Source organism: Euphorbia lathyris, chromosome 7, assembly GCF_963576675.1.
Source record: "Euphorbia lathyris chromosome 7, ddEupLath1.1, whole genome shotgun sequence".
NCBI classification, from domain to species: domain Eukaryota; kingdom Viridiplantae; phylum Streptophyta; class Magnoliopsida; order Malpighiales; family Euphorbiaceae; genus Euphorbia; species Euphorbia lathyris.
Window position 1 is genome coordinate 73502885 of NC_088916.1, and position 27283 is coordinate 73530167.

Sequence of the window (27283 nt, forward strand, 5' to 3'; positions counted from 1 at the left end):
TTTACTTGATTATGTTGATTTAAGGCTTAATTTGGTTGATTTACATATATACATATATGTTTTTGGTTTCAATATATATCTATATTGAACAAAATGAATTTGACGATTTCTTACGAATTGTTTTTGGATTGAGAAATCTATTGCGGTTATTGTTGTTATTATTTTGGATTGAAGTCCAAATATGATTTTTATGATACAAAAGGGCTAATTGAAGCCAAATGATTTATGATTATGAAATAGTTTGGAATTTGATTGTGAAAGGAAATTTGAGCACGTTATGATTTTATGATTTTATATCCATCGAGAGTTATCCGGATTATATTTAAAGACAATGTTCAGTGAGGGACATGGCCTGTGTACACAGTTTGAAGACCTATTGGGTATGGCGGCGAAGTGTTGGGTAAGACCATATGGGATAGGCAATGTTAAGAGACGTCTCGATTATATATGTGGTTATGAATTGATACTTAAGGGGAGAAACTCGAGGATGGATACAATGTTTTAAGTTCATTTGGATTATGTTTTCGGTTATGATTGATTTTGATATAAGGTTTTACGTTTGATTAAATACGAGTTGGTTTGATAAAACACTTATTTGGTTACAATATTTTATAAGGTTTTGAACTCAAGAATGGATACAAGATTATATATTTTTGGTTTTTGGTTTAGTACTTTGACTATATTATGAACTTAAGTATATTATATAAGGTTTTGATTAAATCCCTTTATAAATGTATATATACAGTTATTTTAAGTAAAGTTAGTTTTTATAGCTGATAGTTTCTTACTGAGATTTTTGTCTCACGTTTTTAAATGTTTTAATGTTTTTAGGTGAGAAAGTACATGATATAGAGAAGGTTACCGACCGTTTAGGCGGGGTTTGGAAGTTGGCTGCTTACTGTGAGAATTATGATTAGAACTTTGGTAGTTCAATTGTAATATAATGGCGTTGGATAATTTGGAGACTCTTAAGTATTGATTATGATCCTTCTATTTCACGCCCGATGCCGATTGAGGTCATTTATGGTCGGGTGTGACAATATAATTATTTCTAAAAACAGAGGGACTGACTAATGTATTAAGTAAAAATTTAGGGACTTTATAATTATTTACCCAAATATTTATTTATCAGTTCATCGTGATTTTGGTATTTCAGATATGTAAATTCTACATATAGTACCTAAATTTTAACCATATTAACTTAAATGTAAATTTCTTTTTTTATTTAAAAATCGATTTATACCCTGAACTGTTTTTCCTAGCTTTAAACTGTTAAGAAAATATAATTAAAAATTTAAATATCTTTATTACACGTGTAGACATTATAGAGGAAATTGAAATTGAAGAACATAAAAAAGACAAAAGCAGCATATTCAACATCAGGACTCCATAGTCCAATTCCCATCTATATATATATAAATTAAACTGTCATTAATTAGGGATAAGAGATTAATTAATCAGAAATTAGGAAGAGATAATTAAAAAGAAAAAAAGATGGGGAAGAAAATAGCAAAGAAAGATGAGAAGCAGAAATTGGAAGAAAATCTGAGAAAAGTGTTAAGGCCTCATGTTTATATCACTCATATCTCAACCTTCAAGAATCTTGTTCAACACTTAACTGGCAATTATCCGACGTCGTTTCCTCAAGATTCCGATGGATCATCATCGGTGGAATATTCTTCCGGCGGTGGTGATCCGGAATTAGAGGAAACATCATTGACGACGATGAATTCAAGTATAGAACAAGAGATAGATTTATTAGCAGTAAGAGAGATTGAGTCATGGCTTTTGGATTTGCATTAATCCAGAATTTAAATGTATATTTTATTTTTTTCTTCTTATGCATATTCATTTTATTTTTTAATTTTCTTTCCAGTAAATTATTGGAATATTATTGTAATACTGATATATTCTTTGTGGAAATTCTACAGTGATGTTGTTATTGTATAGAAATTAAGGTTAATGACTTAACTCATTAGATCTGTTTATGGACCCGATGGCCTTTTCAAACCCGTAGACAACGGGACGGGTTTGGTTGGACTAAATTTTCATAGGGAAAATTATACAAAAATTTATCTTTTAAAAACTATTTACAACTATGTCAAGTCATAATTTTGGATTATATCAAACTAATCAGTATTTTTAATATATTTTTAATGATTAGAATTTATATATTATAAGTTTAGAATATATTTTCTAGGATTTATGATTTATGAATTAGAGTCTAGAGTTTTTAAATTATGGTGTAAAATCATAATATATAGATGATAATAACATATTAAGAAGTAAATTTGATGATATGACTTGATCCATTTTTATATAGCCTGGCCAGGTCGGAGAATTGTTCAAATAATATTTAAATAATTCAAATAGTAATATAAAAGAGAAAGAAAGCTGATTTTTTTTAATAGAAAGAATACTAAAATTAATTAATACAGTTTAAGTTCTGAAATTTAAAAATATGTATTTAAACATATCAAGTGTTAAACAGGAACCCTGTAAGGCCAGAGACATTCAACCCTTGGAGAGACGAAATTCGAAATCAGTTCAGAGTTAAAATTGCGGACGCTAAAGATTTTCTATGCATTCTGATAAAAGTCCAGGTCCTGATGGATTCAATCTGTTTTTCTAAGAGAGATATTGGGATATGATTGAGGTTATGTTAAATAGTCCTGTCTGAATTGGTTGAATGAGGACTTGATTCGTGATGATATAAATGATACTCACTTGATCTCTAAAAATAAGACTCGTGAGAAAATTATAAATTATAGACCCATTGTCTTGTGTAATATAATTTATATAAAATTCTCTCCAAGGCTATTGCAAATTGCTTGAAATATGTTCTTCATCTTATTATCTCGCATAATGCTTTTATCACACGGAGGTTGATCATACCTTTGAAGTGAATAATTTTCCTACAAAAGATAAAGTCGAGTTTGCCTCTTTGAAGCTCGATATATCAAAAACCTACGATAGAGTTGAATGACAATTCCCAGAGAGTATGATGTTAAAGATGAATTTTTATTCAAGGTGGGTTGATTTAGTGATGCAATGTGTGAGAAAGGTCAAGTATATTAGAGCATCCCCAACAACCTCTTAAAGTGGCTCTTGAGTTAAAATTTGAGGAGAGAGAATAAAAATTTAGCTCCAACAACCTCTTAGTGGCTCCTCAAATCACTAATAAGAGTTTCTTCATCCTCTCCATTAATAGAGAACGTCTCTTTTACTTCTTAGTGCTTCCTAACTTTATTTTTTATTAATAATTTATTATTAAGGAGTCTCTCTCCTTTCACTATTGGCAAATGTAACAATTATTGATAATTTTAATTATAAAATAATAAATAAGGAGTAAATATAAGGAGTATTGTTAGAGATGATATATCTTAATCACTCTTAAATCACTAAGAGTCAATTATTTATATTATTTTTAGAGAGTGTACTAAGAGTCTCTTGGAGATGCTCTTATTACAAATGACAATCATTCAATTGGTCCTATTTATCCGTAAAGGGGCCTCAGATAAGGCGACACTATTTCGCCTTATTTATTTTTTATAAGTGCAGAAGGTCTCTCTACTACTCCTTCTAAGCTTGAAGCTGTGGGTCAAATCCATGGCTGCAGAGTTGCTAGAAGAGCTCCAGCCATTACCCAACTTTTTGCGGATGACAACTACCTTTTTCAAGGCTAATAGAGTGTGGAAGGTGAAGCTATTAAGGCGGCTTAATCATTATGAGTGTGCCTCTGGTCAGCAAGTAATTTTCACAAAGTCCTCTATTTCCTTTAGCTGTAACTGCTCAGGATACTAGTAGAGGTGTTAGCTACCTTTTCAGTGACAACATGATCTCAGTTTCGGGAAAATATTTGGGTTTTCTTTCTTTAATTGGTAGAAACAAAAGAGAGAACTTCTTTTATCCGGAAGATATGGTGAAGGCTAAGCTGAATAGTTGGAAGACTAAACTCCTTTCTAAACAATGTAAAGCAATTTAAAAAAACAATATAACGAGAACCTGAGACTAACAAAGGCTGACCAGCAAGTAAGCTTCGCCAAATATAACTAGGATTAACACCAATTTCAACCTCCAAGCTAGCGATACCTGGGTGATAGCAAGCCTTATACACACAAGCAACTAAAGAATATGGATTAGAAATTACTCCCCCACACTTCTTTTGCCGCTCAACAATGTCATTGAGCATCAATCACCTTATCGTGACACCTTTCTTCACCGAGCCAAGAGTTCCCAAATCGAAATCGTCTTTTCTAAGCATAACAGAGAGAGTTAATTGAAAGAAAAAGAGCAGAGTGGTCCTAGCATTGAGCATCCTTATCAATAACTTTAGTAATATTAAAGAGATGCAACCAAGACGACAAAGCTACAGTATGGTCAAACTTTCTTCTACACAATTTGCGGAACCACAACTTTTCTTCTTGGGAAAACAGTGTCCCTGCGTAGTAATTTCAAAAAGCTCACAAGAAGTCACAGTATCAGAGAAGCCAATAATAAGGCTTGGAGGGTGAATTCGGCCGTTTTTTTTCCGAATGCGAGACCATATAGTTCAAATCTCTTATAATAACCTAAGGAGTAGAAGAACCTTCTTACTAATGTTTAATCATATCACATGATTTAGTATGACGGGACCTTTTAGGGAAAACCATAGGATCGATATTCCGATAAACCTTGAACAATACCTTTAATATCAATAAAAAAATTTAGAGAAGCAAAGAAGACTAGTAGAGCCATTATTCTTCCATAAGAAAGCTAAAAACCTGCCACAGTTAATAGGGTCAACAAAAAAAAACAAGTTAGAATAAGACAATATGTGTTTCATTAATTCAACCTTACGTCTACTACATTTCACATGCATAAGAAAAAATAAATTCCAGTCTAAATTGGGACACAAAAGCATAGCACATACGCATTGTACGAGAATTTCAATGCCCCGACAGTTCCACCTCACGGACTCATGCACAAGGATAGAGTCAATCCATGAAAAACAAAGGGATCCACTCTTCAATAGAGAGACAAATATAAACTCTTTAATAGAAAAACAAAGGGATCCACTCTTCAATAGGGAGACAAAATATAAACTCTTTAATAGAAAGACATTCTTACAAAAAAAAAATCCAAAACCGGAATAGTTAATTACGGTTTTACAGAATAAAGAATCAATATGGCGTAAATTACACCAATAGTACCTAAACTTTATCTATTTTATACTTTGGTACCTAGATTACATTTTGTCCCAAAAAAATACCTGAAGTAATAATGACCGGACAATTTAGTAAATTTTACCGGTAAATGACCGGTCAATGCAAGTTTGTCTGAATACATTACATCAATAGTACCTGAACTTTTCCTAATTCACACTTTGGTACCTGGATTTTTTTGTCCTAAAAATATAACTCAAGTGAAGGTGACCGGATAATTTAGTACATCTGATCGGTCAGTGACCAATCAACGAGAGTTTAACCATTTTGAATTAAAAATTAGGACCTATAATACACTCAATTAACATAAAATTATAATACTACCATTTAATATATATGTAGAGCTAAAGGGTAGTATTGCATATGTTAATTGAGTGTATGATGGGTCTAAATTTCTAATTTAAAATGGTCAAACTCACGTTAAGTGGTCAAATATACTAAATTATCGATTCATCTTTACTTGAAGTGTATTTTTTGGACAAAATGAAATTTAGGTATCAAAGTGTGAATTAGGATAAAGTTTAGGTACCATTAGTGTAATTTACTCATCAAACCCGCATTGACCGGTTGTTGACTGGTAAAATATACTAAATTGTCCGGTTATCGTTAGTTCAGGTATATTTTCAGGACAAAATGTAATCTAGGTACCAAAGTGTGAATTAGGATAAAATTCAGGTACTATTGGTGTAATTTACTCAATCAATATGCATCGTTTGCCATCATTCATTCAATTCAATCCTTCGACCGATTTTGCAAAGAAGCTAAGACCGACAGAGAGAGGATCGTGTTTGAAGTATGGTGTTAAAGTTTCTAAACAAGAAAGGATGGCACACAGGGAGCCTGAAAAATATAGAAAACGTCTGGAAAGCGGAACAGAAGCATGACACTGAGGAGAACGCAAGTGTTCCGAGTTTCTTCTCCTCTAGGAACAAGCCGATCTCATCCCATATCAAATCATTCTGATTTGACAGACGACGATTGATTTCACTTCAGAGAGGAAACAACGCTGGATCTGAGACCACGATAATCACCTAAGCTTTGGTAATTATTATATCTAGTACTAGTATAATATATAGTATAAATTGTTTTTACTCAATTTATTGTTAAAAAGCATATACTTAATCACCAATATTGTTTATTTTCTTTTTACATCAAAATACTTTCATTTAGCAGCAAAATATCCAATAGTTCGTTGTTATCCATGATGATGGTATAAATACGAAAACAGCATATCAGTAACAGTACTCGTGGTGCAAAATATTATATTATAAGTAAATCAAAATCAGACCACATTCATCATCCGACTCTGTGGCCCAATGGATAAGGCGCTGGTCTACGAAACCAGAGATTCTGGGTTCGATCCCCAGCAGAGTCGATTTTGCCTTTTTGTTCCTTGAATTTTGAATACCCAGACTCGTTTAGTTTTGGGCTCAGCCCAAGCCCGTTTAGTTTTGGGCTGGGTTTAATAATTTTAAAGGGAAATTACAGGGAAATTCATTTTAAAAAGTTATCTACAATTTTATCAATTAATTATATTAATTATGTCAAGTCTACGAAACCAGAGATTCTGGGTTCGATCCCCAGCAGAGTCGATTTTGCCTTTTTTGACCTTATATTTGTTCCTTGAATTTTGAATACCCAGACTCGTTTAGTTTTGGGCTCAGCCCAAGCCCGTTTAGTTTTGGGCTGGGTTTAATAATTTTAAGGGGAGATTACAGGAAAATTCACTTTTTAAAAGTTATCTACAATTTTATCAATTAATTATATTAATTATGTCAAGTTTAAAAATAGTCTTGCAATTAACAAAAATATAGGTTTTCTTCTTTTCCACTTTCATTTCACTCACTAATCCACTCACAAAATTATTTGACATTTCCATTATAAAGTTTCATACTTTTGATATATTGCAAATTAAATTATCAATATTAATTAAACAATAAATATTATTATTATTCATGATTTTTATGTAAACAACCCTAATTTTAAAGTGAATATGAAATTTTAATAATTTGTTACAAATTGTGCAGTAATCTTTTTATTTATTTCTTATTTTGTTTTACAATTTATATACATGGAGTGGAGTGGCTTTATGTTATTTGTTTATGCTTCTAACTTTAATTCTAGTTTTATTTATTAAATAATATTTTTTTATTTAAATACGTGGGCTTCTACGGTATTGGGTTTGCAATTTGATTTTCAAATCCGAACCCAGTTCGATCTCGACCCGTATAAATTCTTAGCGGCTGAACATGACTTGGCTGCGTATTTTTAGGTGTAAGCACGTTGAGCTTGGTCTAGTTAAGAGTTAAGAGTTTATTTAAATACAATCTATTTAATAAAATGTTAATTTTAAATTAAACTATGTGGTTACACGTTTTGTAGTTTTTTTGTTACAAACCAAACTCTGTGGTTTGTAAAATTTTCATTTTGGATTGACTTTGCCAATTTTAACCGATTTTGGTAAAATCAACCCAAAATGAAGATTTTACAAACCACATGGTTCGGTTTATAACAAAAAAACTATAAGTATTGATCTGTAAAAACATATAACCATATGGTTTAATTTGAAATTAATCCTTTAATAAATAGGATGATATAAAATAATGGTAAAAAGTATCTATATTTACGTGAATTTAACCAGTGGCATAACATGATCATTAAATTTTAAATAGAATAATAAAGTTACTAACATTTTATACCGAGCACACTAAGATCACAATGACCGATTTTAATGTTCATGTGACGACAGAATGATAATGCATACTATTTGTAAAATCAATGTTGCAATATGTACTTGAGATTTTTAGAATTTGGGGAATTAGATGGATCAAACCACTATTCATTTTATTTTTTCTAAATTTATAACCATATTTAATATTTAGTTTATTTTTTTAATTCATTGTCATATGGCAGACACATGTTTACCATATGGAAAACAAATTTCATATAGATCATTGTGACATCGAATTTCCTTGCAAATTGTTTATATTATCATTTCGGCGTCACATAAACACTAAACCGATCAATGTGATTTTACTATGGCTAGCAAAACTATAATAACTTAATTTATCCTATTTTAAAGTTTAATTACAATGATTAAGAACCCCTAAATTTGAATGAACATGGATATTTTTACCCTACAACATAAAGTTTAAACGGATTAACACAATTAACTGAAAGAATCAAATATGGATAAAAAATAATGACATGGTTGCCATAATTATCCTAATATAATAGATTAAATTACACCATGGTCATTTAACTTTATTTATTTTTATGGTATGACTACTAAACTTCAAACTGTAACATAAAAGTTACTCAAATTTACAATTGGGGCTCAATATCCTTTAAGTCTACTAGATACACGATTTATGGGATCATTGTGATTGTTGTAATGGTTGGATCCGTCACGGGGTCTTTGGAGGCTTCCAAAGGCAAGGCCTTGAGATGGGATCGTATTGAGTAGCCTCGATGTGGTAACACCACGTGTTCTCTTTCCTGAGTGAAAGTATGGGTTTCGTAAGTGCTAATTTAACAACTTGAACTTAATTTTTACTCCTTCAATTTTATTAAAGTGAATTATTGGTTGATTCAGAGGGAAACAAATTTCAGGGATAAATATAAGATATTTAAAGTATAAAAGATATATTTGGCAAAAAGTACCATTAGGTCCTTGATCTTTTATTTTTTGGTTTTATTTGGTTATATTAATCCCCTAATCATTTAGGTTTGGTCTCATTAAGTCATTGATGATCAAATTATTAAATTGTGAACATCTAATTCTGTTAAAAAAACGTTATTAACTTCATCAGTATTTGAAATTATTAAAAAATATAAATTTTTTACAATTTGAATTAAGCTTTTTACAGTTTTTCTATAGTCGCATTACATATCCAAAACTGCTTCCAAATAGTAAAAAAAATACAAATTTCAAATGCTGGAACAATGAATAACAGTTTGTCAACCGGATTTTATATTCAAAATTATTATTTTTTGTTATTAAGGATTTAATAAGACAAAAAATAAATGATCAGAAGTTTAATATATCTAAATAAAAGATCAAAAACTTAATGAACCAAAAAATGAAAGCTCTGAGTCTAATAATGCTTTTTGGTGATGTATTTTCTAAAATGAAGCTATATGAATTACTCCTTAATTATAAGTTTATGATAATATATTGTGGAATGTAGGGTCTCAATGTTTGAATTAATGAAACCATCTCTGTGTCCTTAATGGAAATCCAAATTCGATGCTTCTTGTGAGGATGCATAAATTACATTAAATTTTTAATTAGGTATGGAGAAGTTAGTATGAATATTTTAGCATTTCTTTGGTAAATATAATATATTGGACTGACATATTTCACATGATTTATTCAAACAATGCCTCTTCTTCTTCCTCCTTTTTGACCTCTTTATTTTTTTTTTTTCACTTTTGCAAGATCTTCACCATGCTTTGCCACAATCAAACCATGTGACAAGTTACTCTAAGATATTTCAATTTGCCACATTACACATTATACACACTTATTAGGAAATTATGAATATGTGAATTAATTAAATAATTGAAAAAATAAAAATAAATAACATAAGAAATTTATATGATTCCATACCTATTTTATGGGAGAGAAGAAAAAAAAATTGGTGATCAAAAGTTTAGGTAAAGGTAGACCTATCCACTCCTAAAGTCAGGTCACAGACCTCGATAATTAGAGTATCAAGAATAATTTTCAAAAGAAATTTCTGAAATCTCACCTACCCAAGAAATTTCTAAGAAGTTTATGTCCAAATATGTGTCAAACTCTCTACGTTTCTTTGCTTTCAATTGTGTTTTGAATCATAGGTTATATGGGTAAATTACATACGTGGTGTATAACAACTACCTTATATTATATTTTAGTGTATAATCTTCAATTTGTTACACTAATATACACTATTTTATGAGTGACATTCCACTAAAGTGTGCAGCCGAAAAAATGACCGGTCAATCTTAGTCAACCTGTCACATCACAAATTTCCAACTTATCTCTTAAGACAAGTAGGACTCACTCATTTTCTTCAACTTTATATCACAATCATTATTTTCTCTCTCCTTCAATTTTTTAAAGCATCTCCCCCCTCTGTCTCTCTCTCTAACTCTCCATTAGAATTGCAAATGGTGTAGCCTTGCCAAGTCTGAACAATATCTTTCAACGTCCGACGAACATCTTCTTCACAGAACTTAGCATACTCCAAACTGTCACAGTCAGATTTACAGTAACTCAACAAGAGCAACCTTGGGCACCAGCTCAAACACATCCACTGTCAATGACCACCACCATTTTCTTCCTTTAGATTGACTGAACAATCACATTTTGAAATCTTTAATCTTACCGACTTAAAAGTTCAAACCTTTAGCCACACCTTGGATCTATTTAGCTTGCACACTTTGTTTTTCCTAGCCAGGCTCTATGAACCCTTCTAATTTGTCCATATAGATGTCTTCTTCTAAATTTCCATTTAAAAATATTGTCTTTACATCCATTTGATGAATATGTAAATCATAGATTGTAGTAAATAGAAATCAAAAGTGTAATGGATGTTACTCTAGTAACTGTAGAGAATGTATATCGAAGAAATCGAGATTTTCCTTTTGTGTAAAACCTTTTGTGATGAGTCTAGATTTATACTTGTTAATGGTCTCATCTGATTTTAATTTTTTTCTGAAAGAACCACTTACATCCAATAGATTTATATCCTCGACATAAGTCAACTAATTTCCAAGTTTCATTAGAAATTAGTGCTTCCATTTCATCATTTATAGCCTCTTTTAGAAAAACAAAATCATTAGAAGATAAAGCTTCTTGTAATATTACACAATTCTCAACATTATAAATAAAGCTAGGACTAAAATTTGTTTTTCAACTGTTCCTCTTTTACTTCTTCTTGGTTCAAAATTATAATTTTTAACAATTGTGGTTATTTAAACACTTTCTTGATTTTGTAAGATATGAGTTGAAGAAGAAGATTCATTTAAAGTATTTTGAATAACGATTTGATCCCACTATATTATTAGAAAGGAAACTTATCTTTATAAAAAAATAGTATCATTATAATAAAAAATTACATTATTTATAATATCAAGAAATCTGTAGGTTGTAGTCGATTTAGCATAGCCAAGCAAAACATAAGTGGCCGCTCTTACGCCTAATTTTGGTTTTTTTATGATCAGACAATCTCACATATGCCAAACAACTTTAAACTTTTAAATATCGCAAATTTGGTTTAAAACCTTTTCGTAGTTCATATGGAGTTAACTTAGTTTTCTTATGTGGCACAAGATTTAATACATAACATACAGTTAAAATGGCTTCACCCTATAAGTTCAAAGGTACATGATTCAATTAACATTGCATTAGTTAATTCAATCAGAGTTTTAATTTTCCTCTCCTCCATACCATTCATCATAATTTTCTACCTTGAATATGTCTATCAACATAGCCACAAAAGGCTCTTAACGTTCATTTTATTGGCACGTCTTTGTAATTTGTAAAATCGAGCGACATGCTCGTTTTGACCACAAACATTTAATTTTTTTATTTTAGAATGATGGACAAATTTTATACTATTTTGATTGGATTTTTATTTTTTTATTATGAGGTCTATAATTTTTCTTCTTAGCACTGTTGTTTGGTTTCAAATACGCATTTTCGGAACTATTAACCATGTTATTATAAGTGACAAGGTTTGCCTTAGAGGAATTACCATTTATGTCTTGTTTGACCATAACATCTTGTTCTCTTGCTTGTTCTTCCACTCGGATGCAAGTGATCAAATCTTCCAAAGTTATCTTTTTTTGTTCATGGCAAGTGTCCTTTGAAATTCGCTCCAAGAAGGTGGCAATTTGTCTATGATTACCAACACAAACAAATTATCACCAAACTTCACTATTTCGGATCTGACTTCATGCACAATCATTTGGAAGTCTCGCACATGGTCTACTATAGACTTTCCATCCACAATTTGGCAGTGAAAGAAGCGGCTGGTTGCGTACTTCTTTGCACTGACATGTTTTATAGCATATTTAAGTTGCAAGGTCTTCCAAATGTTTTTCGTAGTTTGATAAGTATTTTTGTAATAATCATAGAAATGTTCAGACATATAATTCAAAAGATAATAACAAAATGTATACTCATCAACTTCATATTGTGCACATCTCTCCACATGCCTTCTTTTGTTCTTGCCCTTCTTTAGTCATACCTTCAACACTTTCCTTGTTAATATTTTCCTTTGTGAGGACATAAGCTACTTTGAGTAGATTGAGATAGAATAACATTTTTCCATTCCATCTCTTGAGATTAGAACCATGAAACTTGAAAGACTTATTAAGATCGCCAACTTGACTAACGTGCTTGTCTTGTGCAAACTCCATTTGTTCGAATTCTTCTTAAAATTGTTAGTGAAATAATTATAAACTATAATTTTATTAATATATATGTAAGAGGTGCAATGGTATTTGCATGAAACTATAAGGCTAAAGCACAAATATCTCACTCTCATAAAGGAGATTCGAGCCCTCTACACTTAGCAAAACTTTAAACGTGCACATTAAATACACTTTGTCTCTTCCCCTCCACGATACAACATCCTAACAATATCGTTGTTAGCTTGTAGCAATTATGCACAAGTACTCAAATTCTACTTGAAAAATACATCTCTCTATTTTTTATTTTTGAAAAAAAAACACGCTTGCATTAATAGAGAAAATCACGACCAGTTTGAATACAAGCTAAAACAGACATAGGAAAATCTCAATAAGGATTTCTACATATGTAAGAGAAGTAGCCCAGACAACCAAGTTATGTGCAACCATATGCGCTTGATGCCTTTCATGAATAAAATCAACATGTGAGAATGACTTTATCTCTTCAAGAATATCAGTAACAATCACTTCCATCCAGTTGCGAAAAGTTTCTTCTCTGCAAAAAAGATGGATAGCAAATAGAGAATCTGATGCAATCTGAACTGAATGAAACTCAGTTTCACGAACAATACGAATTGATGATTGAGAAAATATAACTCTCCACTTTAATAATGGAAGAAACTTACCCATTAAATATTTTAAATTAAAAGAAGGTTAATATAAGAGCTTTTCAATATTAAAAATGAAGTAAATTACAACACTTTTTAATTGTTTCCATTCCAAATTAATAATAAGATAGTAATGCTACAAGTATACCAAATTCACACCTAAGGGTGATCATTGTATATGATTACACAATCAAATTATTTATTGAAGTTCCAAGATTGTAGGTGGATTACATAGAATATGTATATCAACACATCCATCCACATCATCATTCAAGTTGCATTATTTTATTAGGTACTATGGCCATGCTTAATTTCACTCACTAAAAGAAACATGTCAACTATTGTGGCCCTTTCTACATGCTTTTCTTTTGCTCATCAATTTTACTCCACAAAAAACATAATTAAGCCCTTAACATTAACTGATTTAAGGATTAAGCTTTTTATCATTTATTTTTTCATATTGAGTTCATTGATTCTATTATGAATTAGGTCTTTACTTAAGTTTTTCATCGAGTTTGGACTGCATACATCGTTAGGACGATTCGGCTTGTTGACATGGATAAATAAAAATAAGAATTTCTTGACTGGGAGAGATAAAAATTAAAAACTAAAACGAGATTATAGAAATTAATTTCCAGTATATTTTTCCAAACTCGATTTTTTTTCTCCTATTTTATGATTTTCATTATTAGAATCGCCAAATCGATCTTCTCATCTCCTAAACTCGACGGAAAAGTTAAATAAGGGCCAAATCCATAATAAAATCAATGATGAGAGTTCAATGTAGAAAAATAATTGATCAGGGGGCTTGGTCCCTAAAACATATAAAGTTCAGGGACTTAATTATGCTTTTTGTCATTTTCCTCTATTTGTGAACTAAAATTAAGAGAGTGTTTGGTAGCACTTTCATGTTTCTGTTTCCCTTTTCACTTCAAAATGGAGAGTTTTATGTGTTTGACTAGTGACATTATATTTATCTTTTATATATGAAAAATAGCATTTTACAAAAACAGGGAATACTTTTTTTTTTAGAAAAGACAGATTTTTCCAACAGCAAAGAGCAAAAACAAACGATATGTAAAACAAAAGAGCCATAAGTATAACTTATTTAAGTTTTTCAAGAAAAAGAAATACTTCTCATGTTTCATTTTAAAACACATGGATATATTGAAAATCAAACTAAGAGGGTGTTTGTTTCAGCTTTTCGGATGAGCGTTTAGCGTTTCACTCCAAACCGCATGAAATATAGCGTTTGGTTAGGTTTATATAACCGCAGCGTTTAACATTTTCGCTGGAAACTGCAGAGTTTTGGAGCGTTTCACGAAAAGCTCCTATTTGGAGCTTTTCATAAACAGCTGTTTGTAGTTAGTTGTTATTGACAGAATTATCCTTTTTATTTCCACAAAATATATTTATTTTTTCACATTATTTATATTTCTACAGCATAATTACCGGAAAAACAAGGTTTTGTTGTGTTCAATAAATTTTTTATTTTTTATATAGATTATTTTTATTAATTTGTGTAACACATTTTTTTATAATATGATAAGGTGCAAAAATATCCGAACATTATAGTTAGGAGCAATTTTACCCTTAACGTCTAAAATGGTGCAATTATACCCATAATTTTGGCAGCTAAAAGCAATTTTACATATAACGTGGATAAGTTGGGTAAATTTGAGAAATAATTTATTAAATTGTCTTCTTGGTCATGAATATTGTCATCTACACTTGACATGTGCACCATTTTATCATCATTAGTAACATATCACAAACATATAATTGCATCATTTTAGACATTAAGAGTAAAATTATTCCTAGTTGTAAACGTTATGGACATTTTTTCACATTTTTCCTTTTATAATTTCATCGTTGATTAATTTAAAAATGTCCATTTTAGACATTTTAAATCCGAACAGCAACAATTCAATATAATTTTACCAAACACTAGTAATTAAACAGCTAATAACAAACAGCTAACAGCTTACTGTAACTGCAAACAGCTAACAGCAACCGCAACAGCTATTAACTAACAGCTGAACCAAACAGACCCTAAAAGTTTTTGAAAAGCTAAATTTTAGAAGAAAAAAATCACTTTCTAAAATCACTTATATAATGGGACAGAATAAATATAACTTATTTAATTCTTCAAAACAAAAAATATAACTTTTTTAATCTATATTTAAAATAACACTATTTAATCCTTCCAATAAATAATAAGTTTCTTTTCGTATGAATTTTTTTATATTTAACACCTTTTAACCTTCAATTGTACTATCTATCTAATAATTTTAAAATTAACCATAAAAAAGAGTAAGGTTTAAAAATTAAATACTATATTGTATCAATGAAAAAACTCATTATTTATTTATTTTTTTTATAAAAATACATACATACATTATTATTATTTCATAAATAAGAAAATAGTAAGTACAACAATAAAAGTAAAGAATAAAATTTTATATAAGTACGGACTATGCCTAAAAGTCATTTTTTATAAATAAAACTTAAAATTATAGTGTATAATAAATGTTAAGCTTAAAATTATACAGTATTATATTATAGGACTATATATATATAGGGTAAATTACACTCATGGCTACTAAACTTTATCCATTTAACATTGTGGCCACTGAACTTCAATTCTTAACAGTATGAGCACTGAACTTTACACTTTTTAACAATGGCGGTCACTCAACGTTTCAAAACGACCGCTGGCAGTCTGAAAATAGAAAAAAATCAAAGAGTTAATGATATTCTAAGGAACTTTAATTCTTAAAATTTTTCATTTTGAGGTCATTTAGGTGTTGTTTGGTTAGAAGAGAGAGAGAGTAAAAATGTGGTTTCATGGTAAATATCGTTCTGAACAACTTTAATTCTTAAATATTTTTATTTTGAGAACTTGGTTAAAGTTGAGTGGCCACCAGCGTTAAAAAGTGTAAAGTTTAGTAGTTATACCATTAAAAATTGAAATTCAGTGGCCACGATGTTAAAATGGATAAAGTTCACTGACCTTGGATGTAGTTTACCCTATATATATATATAAAGTTGTCCTACAGAGGAGGAATTTGAAATGAAGCCCATTCTTGTTGGTACAAGAATGAAAAATAGGTTGGGCCCATTACATATTTCCCTTTTATTTTCTGTTTAGTTGAATTCAAAGTAAACTCAGGCTAGTTTGCAATATCTTGGGATGGATAAAAATTAAAATAATCACTATTAACAATAATAACATATTGTTTATTAATTTATTTATGGGGCAAGAGTCATATTTAATTTTAATGTTTCAAAGGAAGTGCAGATTTAAGTCTAACGTATAAAATACTATAAATTTAACTTTAATATTTTCAAACAAGATCAATTTTAGTCATGCGTTACCAAAAATTTGAAGGTTTGACCATTATTTAACTGTCATGTCAAACCTTTTAAATGGATTTGTCGATAAATTGAATCAGTTTCGTATATTTTGTATTGGTTAGTTACAATTATATTAATAACAAGCTACATATTTAGACCGTTAGACAAAAAAAAATTGCAATTAACTATATGTAACAGACTTAGTTATTAGCATTTTAATACATTATTTATAACTATTTGATGAACACATTAAATATTTTAGAAATAATTGATGTTTGGAATTTTTGAAGTTACAATTAACTAACGGTTAAACCAGTATTTTATAATTTTTGATGGCGTAAGGTAAAAATTGATTGTTTGAAAAATTTATGGTTAAATTTGCATAATTTAATACGTCAAACTTAAATCTGAATATCCCTTAAAACGTTAGGTTTAAATTCGTTTGATAATCCACGTAATGACTTAAATTAAAATATTAAGTATTTATTTAATTTAAGTTTATTTGATAAGAGTTATTTTCCACCACTTAAATTAGTCAATTAAATTAAAAATCACTTATTTTAATAAGTCAAAATAGTTAACATTTTAAGATGAATATTATCAACTAATATTTCTACATTTAACACTTATTTTCATTATTTATCAAACAGTTATATCATTTAATACTTTCAACACTTATAATATTAAACATATAAAATTCAGTACTTATTTTTTTAGCACTTAATTTTCAATTTTATGTAATTTAATCTTTATCTTTTTATTTATTTACTTCCTTTCAGGGGATGAAGTAATGAGGAAACAAAAGAAAAACAAATTTCACTTGGCAACCGCTAAATATTAGTATTAGTTAAATTAATCTAAAAATATTGTGGATATATATCTCTTTAAACACTCCTAATCCTTAAACCCCCTAAAGATAGACATTATCATATTATGATTAATTAGGATTTTATATACAGATCATATTTACGTGTATACGCGCTTATAAGTGAATTTATTGTTCCTCTCGCAATTCATGAATGTATTGTTCCGCTAAATACAGAAATACTTGCATATTAATTTCAAAGTTATAAATAATTTTACTCTTAACGTTATTTATAAACGACATAAATAAAGATAATATTGACAAATTGAATCAATTCAGATATTATTAGTGAAGACATTTTATTCACAAATATTAGTATTTTATCACTTACAGTAATAGATTAAAAATACGTTAAACTCATCCTCAGCCTATTCTAAAATAAAATTAAAAAAATTAAAAACTGGTAAATTACATCCATGACCCTAGATTTTGCTTTCATTTTTATTATGGCTTCTGAACTTTACAGTAGAATATTATAGCCTTAAGCTTTGTAATTTACTAACATAATGGTTCATTCGTTGATAAAAATGATCATTCTAATAATAGGTAACAATTCATTGTAGAGTTAATGAAAATGATATTTTAAGAATTTTTTTATTTTTTGCTGAAGTTATTTTTTTTTTTAATAAAAGTGCATACATAATTAAGTACAACAAGAAAAGTAAGGAATAAAACTTTACATAAGTAAGAGTTATGTCTAGTACAAAATCCATAAAAGTAAAAAAAAAACAACTGCAAAGAGCAAAATAAACCATTAAAGGTACAAATAAAACAAACAATAGATGAAATATATACTTCCTCAAACTCCAAAGTTGCAAAAAAAAAAAAAAACACTTGTAATCTCATCTTCAACATTTAAACTCTTTTGAATCTTTGAATTTGAGTCATTTCTTTTGCAATCACGTAGATGTAGTGATCTACGTATAAGATCTACCAGATCTGCTCTTGCTAAAACAGAAAAAGTTACAAATGAACAGATAATAAACAACCAAGGCAATTCAAGCGGATAAGAGATTTTGTGAAATATATGCAATCCAACTATAATTTACTGAACAAAGAAAAAAAAAAACAACAGACCGGTGCAATGAGGAAAAATGAAGATAGTCTTCTATTTCCTTCGTTCTCTTCGAATAGAAAACTGCAACTCGAAAAAGAAGAAAAATCCAATGAACAGAAAGATTAATTGATAAAGTTGGTGAAGAATCGATGAAAATTGAAAAGAAGGAGAAGAAGCAGTTTGAGTAATTTTTTAGAGAGAGCATATATATATATATATATATATATATATATATATATATATTGTGTTTATTATTTTCGACTCTACTTGTTTTTATGGTATGGTTTAAGATTTCAAGATATTATTTCATAATTTTGGTGAATTATATTAATTATGAATATTATATTTTATTTTTTTAGTTGTTTTAATGATATTATCATTGAAATGTTAATGTTTGCGTATTTTAAAAAATATATGTTAAAAATATAAATATTTTTTATATTAAATAATTTTATATTATTATTTTTAGATAGTATAATATATATTTTAATTGAAATTTATATAAAATTTCGTTGTTTAATAAATAAAAAATATAAAAATATAAATATGATTAATTATTGACTAATCCCCAATTAATTTTTTATGACTCTGTCCGTCCGACTAGCGCCTCTCGTATTTTACCACATTGCAGTACTAGTAATGATAAAGATATATTTGTTTTTTTACCTTATACAGTAAAACCTCTATATAGGAATAAACCTCTATTTTGTTATAAAAAAAACTCGGTCCCAATTTGGTAATAACTTCTATGACCAACTTCTATTTAGTAATAACCTCTCAATAGAGGTTTTACCGTATGTTCAAAAACAAGGCCCCTAGACTTTGAATTAAGAATCCGCTCCGATTTTCTTTAATTAGTCTCTCTAAGGCTTTGTTTGATAAGTCACTTAATGACTTAAATTAAAATATTAAGCACTTATTTAATTTAAGTACGTTTGATAATAATTATTTTTCCACCACTTAAATTAATAAATTAAGTTAAAAAGCACTTATTTTGGTAAGTCAAAATATTTAACTTAATATTTTAAGTTAAACATTATACACTAATATTTTTATAATAATTATATCACTCAATATTTTCAGAACTTATAATATTCAGCACTTAAAATCCAGTACTTATTTTTTCAGCACTTAATTTTCAGTTTTATCAAACAATACCTAAGTGTTTTTAGTCCCCTAGGCGATTTTTAGTCGTTTGGACTCCGCCTAGGCCGACTCGACGCCGTCTAAGCAACGATCAACAAAAACATTTTTTTGTGAAAGGGTAAAATGGGTATTAGTAAAAAAAACAAATGAAACGAACACTTAATTAAGGTCTCGACAAGAAAATTTAATATACTACGGGAGCATAAAATCTTTTATTCGTGAAAGGGTAAAATGGGTATTAGTAAAAATTAGTATTTTATGTTTTTATGTTGAAGTATGTGTTCTAAGAGTACGTTTTAATTATTCGGTCTTAGCTTGAGTTTTGTATAAATTTTGTCTTTCTTTCATAGTTTTTTTCGAATCTAGAAATTAGACGATAAACTACAAAAAAAAAAGGAGAAATATTAAAAATACCAATCTAAAAACATATTTGTCCATTATTTTATAGTAATTCCGAATTTGTAAATGTTCGAAAAGCTTTGAAATATATTTGATTGATTTGCTTTTTTCACCATTCAATAGAATCCGGATACTAGCGGAGACTCTCTTAATAATTATTCTCGTAATTCACAAGGCTCAAACCTAAGACTTTATAAATTAGGTAAATTTACATGTTAGAATTTATGAATTAGAATGTAGAATTTATAAATTATGATATAAAAATGCATTGAGAATTACTTTTGTATGAATTAATTTTAACCAATGTTCAAAAATAAAATATATATATATATATATAATTGATATACATGAAAATATTTAAATAAATATTCACCAACTCAAAATTACATAGATTCTCAATGATTTCATAATGCTATGAATAAAGTTACACTTTACCACTGTTTAAAAAACAAATTCGTTTGGATTGTCTAGATCTTGTTTATAAAGAAAATAGAACTCCAATACCGGTCTTCTAAGCTCTGAAATGAAAGGCTACCCTTGCTGTCTTTACTCGTTCGTTGAGCTCAACGCTTTGCGGCTGGATTCAGAATTTCCTCCACAAGAGTCCCCATCACATCATCCATCTTCGAATACGATGTCTAGCTTTTTCAACCAGCGGGTTGGATACGCATTCATTCCATTTATTCTAGCGGATTACATCCTTAAGCCCAGCTGCTAAGATCCCAAGCTATTCGATAATGTCGATCTAGCAGACCCCCCGCTAACCCGCAAAATCGAAATAGCGAAATTCTTAGGGATTTAGTTCACTCGCTTTCCATTGGTAATCTCCAGGCAATCGATCCAGACAGTCTGATTAGCTTCCATTCCCAATCTCATTCTACGCTGAATCTCGCCTGATCTTTCTTTCTTAATTAAGGGACCTTGACTTTCTTCAATTACTGCATTTGGACATTTTTTTAGCCTCTAGACGATTTATTATAATTCATTTTTAAATATTGCATGTATATTTGTATATTGTGTTTATTATTTTCGAATCTATTTGTTTTTATGGTATGGTTTAAGATTTCAAGATATTGTTTCATAATTTTGGTGAATTATATTATTTATGAATATTATATTTTATTTTTTGAGTTGTTTTAATGATATTATTATTGAAATATTGATGTTTGCATATTTTTAAAGATATATGTTAAAAATATAATTATTTTTCTATATTAAATAATTTTATATTATTATTTTTAAATAGTATAATATATATTTTAATTGAAATTTATATAAAATATCATTATTTAACAAATAAAAAATATAAAAATACAAATCTGATTAATTATGACTAATCCCCAATTAATTTTCCATGGTTCTGTCCGCCCGACTAGCGCATCTCGTATTTTACCACATTGCACTACTAGCAATGATAAAGATATATTTGTTTTTTTACCTTATACAGTAAAACCTCTATATAGGAATAAACGTCTATTTTGTTATAAAAAAACTCGGTCCCAATTTGGTAATAACATCTATGACCAAACTCTATTTAATAATAACATCTCAATTCTTATACAAATAGCTCAGTCTCAAGTGTATTTCTATATAGGGGTTTTACTGTATGTTCAAAAACAAAGTCCCCTAGACTGTCTAGGCACTTGAAATTAAGAATCCACTCCGATTTCCTTTAATTAGTCTCTCTAAGTGTTTTTAGTCCCCTAGGCGATTTTTAGCCATCTGGGCTTCACCTAGGCCGACTCGACGTCATCTAAGTGACGATCAACAAAAACATTTTTTTATTACGAATTTATTTTTTACCTTATTATAATTTCAATAATATTGTTGATATTAGTTGTTTCAATGATATTGTTTTTAAAATACTGATGCTTATACATTTTTGAAGAAATACGTTACAAATGCGCATTTTTTATATTATTATTATTATAGTATAATATATATTTTAATTGAGTTTATGTGACAATTTGTTTCTTTTTTTGGACCGAAAAATGCAACTTCATTAAATAATAGGACTAGCGTCCTCACGAACAGTGTTCTCAAGCCATGGAGGCATTACACTAAAAAAACAATCGTTAGCATTGGAATAGGCCCACCTTGCCATTAAATGCGCGGCCCTATTCGCTAAACGAGAAATGAAACATAATTTAAAACCAGGGTGCGGGTTGACAATAAACCTGCAATCTTTCATAATTGAACCGAACTCCGAATTATCTTGTCGATGTGATTCAATTGCATCAACGCCTAATTTGGCGTCCGACTCAAAAACAACCTGTGTAAAGTTTAGACTAGCGAGCCAACTCAAACTCGTACGTACCGCTAATACTTCGATTATCTTTGGTTCTTTCACAGCCTGAATTAAACAGCTACTCCCGAACAAGAAACGACCTGACAATTTGTTTATTAACAAATAAAAATACATGAATCGTTATGTCTATATTAATATTATTTTGTACGTAAAATCTAAATTGATAATTCCTCAAAAACCATTGACCTATTTTGATAACTTATCTCTTTAATTAATCACCAAAAGTTTTTTTTCCGTATATATAATAATTAAAAAAAAAAAGACAAAAAAAAAAAAAAAAAAAATGGCGAAAGGATGTCTTTTGTGAACATATAGATACATGCTTGTCTGTCTGTATACCCTCTCTTATTATGAGTTGTCTTGTTGGTATCCCTTTTTTATTTATTTTTAACTCTCCTTCGGGTGGATCTTCTTCTAAGGAGGGAGGAGGTGCATTCCGCCCCCATCTCCTCCGCCGTCTCCTCCACCTCCCCCTTCCTTTTTCCGGTATGCTCTTTTTCATTATTCTCATTTCAATCGATCTTATTGTTCTTCAATTCTGAATTTCTTGTTTATGAAATGTTGTCGATTTTGATTCCATCAATTTCTGTTATTCCATTCTTACCCTTTTCGATCTTTTCTGGGTTTCTATTTTAATAATAGAATTATGATTTATTCAGAAGGAAATTAAATAAATTAATTGTAAATCATGAATGAATGCTTGAATTGAATTTCTGAGTGTGTTTATTGGCATTATAAATTCAAGAAATATTACAGAAAATTAAAAAAATCAATTAAGGGAATTTTTAATTTTGATATTTTGTGTTCTCCATTGTTGTAAATAATCCATAATTAGCATTTCTTTTATTTGATATGCAGTCACTTTCTGTCTCTTTCAAATCCAATTTTGATTAATTTTCTATTCTATTTCATTGTTTTATTTGCTATTATGTTTTGGAAAATATCATTTTCACTCCTCTTAGTTATTCTAGTTTTGATAGATTGAACTCTTAGATTTTTTGTTTTTATAACTTTGAACCTATGAAGCACCGATACGGGTACGCATACGGGTAAGGGTACGCGTACGGGTACGGCAAACCGCATTTCTAAAAAATATGAGATACGGGTACGACAGGGATACGACAAATTTTATATATAATTAATAATATATATATATATATATCATTTATAATGAAAATTTAAAAGATACGTAAGTATATAAATCACAAACCATAGTTATAAAGTCATTATAAAAACACAAATAATACTCACAAGTGGTTATAAAACCAAAAATGTTGTGTCTGTATACACTAGTGGGTGGGATTATTTAATTTTAATTCTTATACTTTCTAAGTTTTTTTTTTAAAAAACCCTTATACTTTCAAAGTTTTTTTAAAAAAACCCCTAAAATATCCCCGACGTGTTCCCGAAGTGTCCCTGAAGTGTCCCCGCATATCCCCTCATTTAAAAAAAGAAAAGAAAAAAGGGGATACTTCCCAGGCGTGTCCCGCACGTATCCCACCGTATCCCCGCCATATCCCTGTACTCAGAGTATCGGATATTTGTACGGTGACCTCCGGGAAGTATCGGTGCTTCAAAAAAAGATATTTAATTAAAAAAAAAAAAAAAGAGGTTGGATACTGTATCTAGAATACTCTTATCCTAAATCTTCTTTTTCTACTGCCAAGATTTATATATGGACCACATTTTTATTTTTATTATATAGTTTTGGGGGTTCTGGGATTTCAGTTTCATATGGATAAAATCTTATGCAACTATTGTTGTATTATCCATATGTTTACAAAAGTTGTTTAATAATGTATACTTATGATTATATTATATATATAAGATCAACCTACAATAAAACCTTTTTTTATATCATGTGGACCCTTAATTTTAGCACATGTTATATTTTCATATCCCATATTTTATTAAATTTTCATGTGTATTTATAAAACCTTTAAATGTTTCATGTTTGAGCCTTTGATCAAATCATTAGTGATATGAAGTTTGGTTTAACCGTTTGTTATTGTTGTTAGTTGTTTGTCGATTTCATTTCTATGTTTTGGAGTGAAAAACAAATGAAACGAACACTTAACTAATGTCTCAACCCGAAAATTTAATACGTTCCGGGAGCATAAAATCTCTTATTCAAGAAAGGGTAAAATGGGTATTAGGAAAAATTAGTATTTTATGTTTTATGTTTAAGTATGTATTAGCTCGAGTCTTGTATAAATTTTGTCTTTCTTTCCTAGGTTTTTTCAATTCGAATCTAGAATTTGGATGATAAAATACAAAAAAAAAAAAAAGAGAAATATTAAAAATACCAATCTAAAAACACATTTGTCCGTTATTTTATAGTAAATCCGAATTTGTAAATGTTCGAAAAGCTTTGATTGATTTTCTTTTTTCACCATTCAATAGAATCGGGATATTAGTAGAGACTCTCTTAATAATTATTCTCGTAATTTACAAGACTCAAACCTAAAACCTTATAAACTAGGTAAATTTACATAGAAATACTAAGAACTAGGATTTATAAATTAGAAGTTTAGTATATATTTTACAGAGTTAGGATTTGTGAATTAGATAAAATTTATAAATTATGATATAAAAATGGGTTGAGAATTAACTTTGTATGATTTAATTATAACCGGAATGTTCAAAAATATAAAAATATATATGAAAATATTTAAATAAACATTCACCAACCCAAAATTGATTGGGATTTACAGAAATCTGCATCATTAATGTTGTGATTTATATTCTAAAAATATGAAAATGTTGTGATTTAGATACCAAAAATAAGAAAATGTTGTGATTTAGATACTAAAAATTTGAATTTTTTACAGGTAAGTTCATAATGGTTTCAGATATTGAAAAATCTTGAATCCACAAAAGGAACCCAAAAAATCATCTTAATGTCTTAAATACCCTTTTAGCTGTCTCTCTCTCTGCCACACCAATTATCTTTTAATTTAATTTAATTTAATTTCCTCTCTTCAATACATTTCTTGGTAATATATATATCTCTGTTACCACACCCACTTCTTCACAGAAAAATGCAGACCCAAACCCTCGAAACGTCGCCGTTGCCTATCCAAACCCCAAAAACGTCGCCGTTGTGTACTCAAAATCACTCCACCAAATCATTTGAACATTGTTTTTTTAGTTTCAACCTTTCTTCATCTCCTATTGGTGATTACATTGGCAGTGAAAGCTGCCTTGATCTCCAAAAAAACGTTGACGTTTCAGTGATTCAGAGTTATGTTCCGCGACGCGAAAATCGGGTGAAATCTGCGACGAAGGAGTATCCGCCGCCGATTCCATTATTGGCGAGAACGGGGAATTTGTCGTCGCATATGCCGTGGATTTTGAGGAGATATTATACTGATGGAAGGTTGATTTTGAAAGCGGAAAGAGTTAAACATCACGAGTATTTTCGGGCGGAGAGGTCTGATGGTCGTCTTATTTTGCAGATGATTCCGTTAGACCACGAGGTTGATAATTATTTTTCTCATTGTCTCGCTAAAAATGACGATGAAACCACCGAAGAGGAGGAGGAAGAAGGAGACGACGAGGATGAAGACGGAGAAGAGGTAAAGGAAGAGGAAGAGGAAAAGGAAGAAGAAGATATTGAAGAAGTGATAAATGAGAATGAAGAAGCGAAAGAACAACGTGGAAAGGATTACGTTGTTTACGATGAGCGTAACAACAATAGCAACAACAACAACAATGCCGGCGGAATTGGGGGGAATTTGAGTCCTTGCAAATTGTTGAATTACAACAAAATGATGCAGAATTGCATTTTTCAAATGCCAGTTCCAACATTGAGGCCTGTTCATACTTAGTTGAGGCGGAATCGGAATCGGAATCGTGTTTTTTGTTTCGTTTTTTTTTTTTTTTGCCAATCCTTAAAAGAAAAAAGAAAAAAAAAAGAAAATGAGGGTTTTGTTGAGTTAAATTGAGATTTGATTTGATTAGATTAAAATGCCTAATAGCTAGGTTAATTATGATCTTCAAATTGTCTTTCGTGATCGATATTTGATCCAGAGGCGGAGCCAGAACAGAATTAACAAATAACTCCTTTATTTAGGTGAATAAAGCTGCTCTCTCCGGCGTGGGGGTCGGGGTCGGAGGGTCGACGGACTCTGGATATTTTGTGTTGAGAGATGTTAAGTAGGTTCGGATAGTGGATCCACAGGGGCTAATTTTATCAATGATTTTTATGTTTATTTTGTCTACAGCAATGAGATTATTCTCATTTTTGTTTATCATATTCCCTCCTTTTTTTTTTTATAAGATGATGTTATGCAATGTCAGCAAAGAGAATGAATTTACAATATTTATTTATATTAAGGTTTTTTTGTTTTATTTACTGTTTGATGTTGGAAAGAGCGGTTTTTTCAATAAGCATTGATTCACTACTTTTATAAAAAAGTTATTTTCCGGTGGTGAACAAATTTTCATTAACCAAACAATCAAATACGTTTGAGAATTGACTTACAACAACAACGTACAACAACCAGTAGATAAAACAAAACGAACTTTATATTTATTATTGACTTGAAAACTTAATTAATAAAAGATGAATGGTAACAATTTTGATTTTGTATTTTGTGTTAAAAACGAAAGGTATGTGTTGTTTTTATTGTGTTGTTATTTTATAGCTAAAAATTAGCTTTTTTTTAAAAAAAATCTATGTTTTTTGGTTTGGAAACAGCAAACAATAAATAAACAAACAATAAAATATTTATTCGAATTTAAGAGTTTATTATGTGTTTGTTTAGAAATCTCCTTTTTAATTATTATGCCTGAAAATTAATTTTTTATAAAAAAAAAAAAACCGGAAATCACTACATTTTTTTAGAAGGCTTAATGCTCCTCCAACCCCCTTAA

The 27283-nt window shown here is 29.5% G+C and overlaps 1 protein-coding gene and 1 non-coding gene across 2 annotated transcripts; both read left to right on the forward strand.

Moving 5' to 3' along the window:
• Nucleotides 1–6506: 6506 nt before the first annotated feature.
• Nucleotides 6507–6579, forward strand: TRNAR-ACG (transfer RNA arginine (anticodon ACG)). The gene has a single exon. It is a non-coding gene; the product is annotated as a tRNA-Arg (tRNA).
• Nucleotides 6580–22769: 16190 nt separating this feature from the next.
• LOC136200933 (protein FANTASTIC FOUR 1-like) lies at nucleotides 22770–26649 on the forward strand. Its single transcript, XM_065991435.1, has 2 exons — nucleotides 22770–22891; nucleotides 25237–26649. The coding sequence occupies exon 2, from the start codon at nucleotides 25447–25449 to the stop codon at nucleotides 26233–26235; it is 789 nt and encodes a 262-aa protein (XP_065847507.1). The 5' UTR covers nucleotides 22770–22891; nucleotides 25237–25446; the 3' UTR covers nucleotides 26236–26649.
• The last annotated feature ends 634 nt before the right edge of the window (nucleotides 26650–27283 follow it).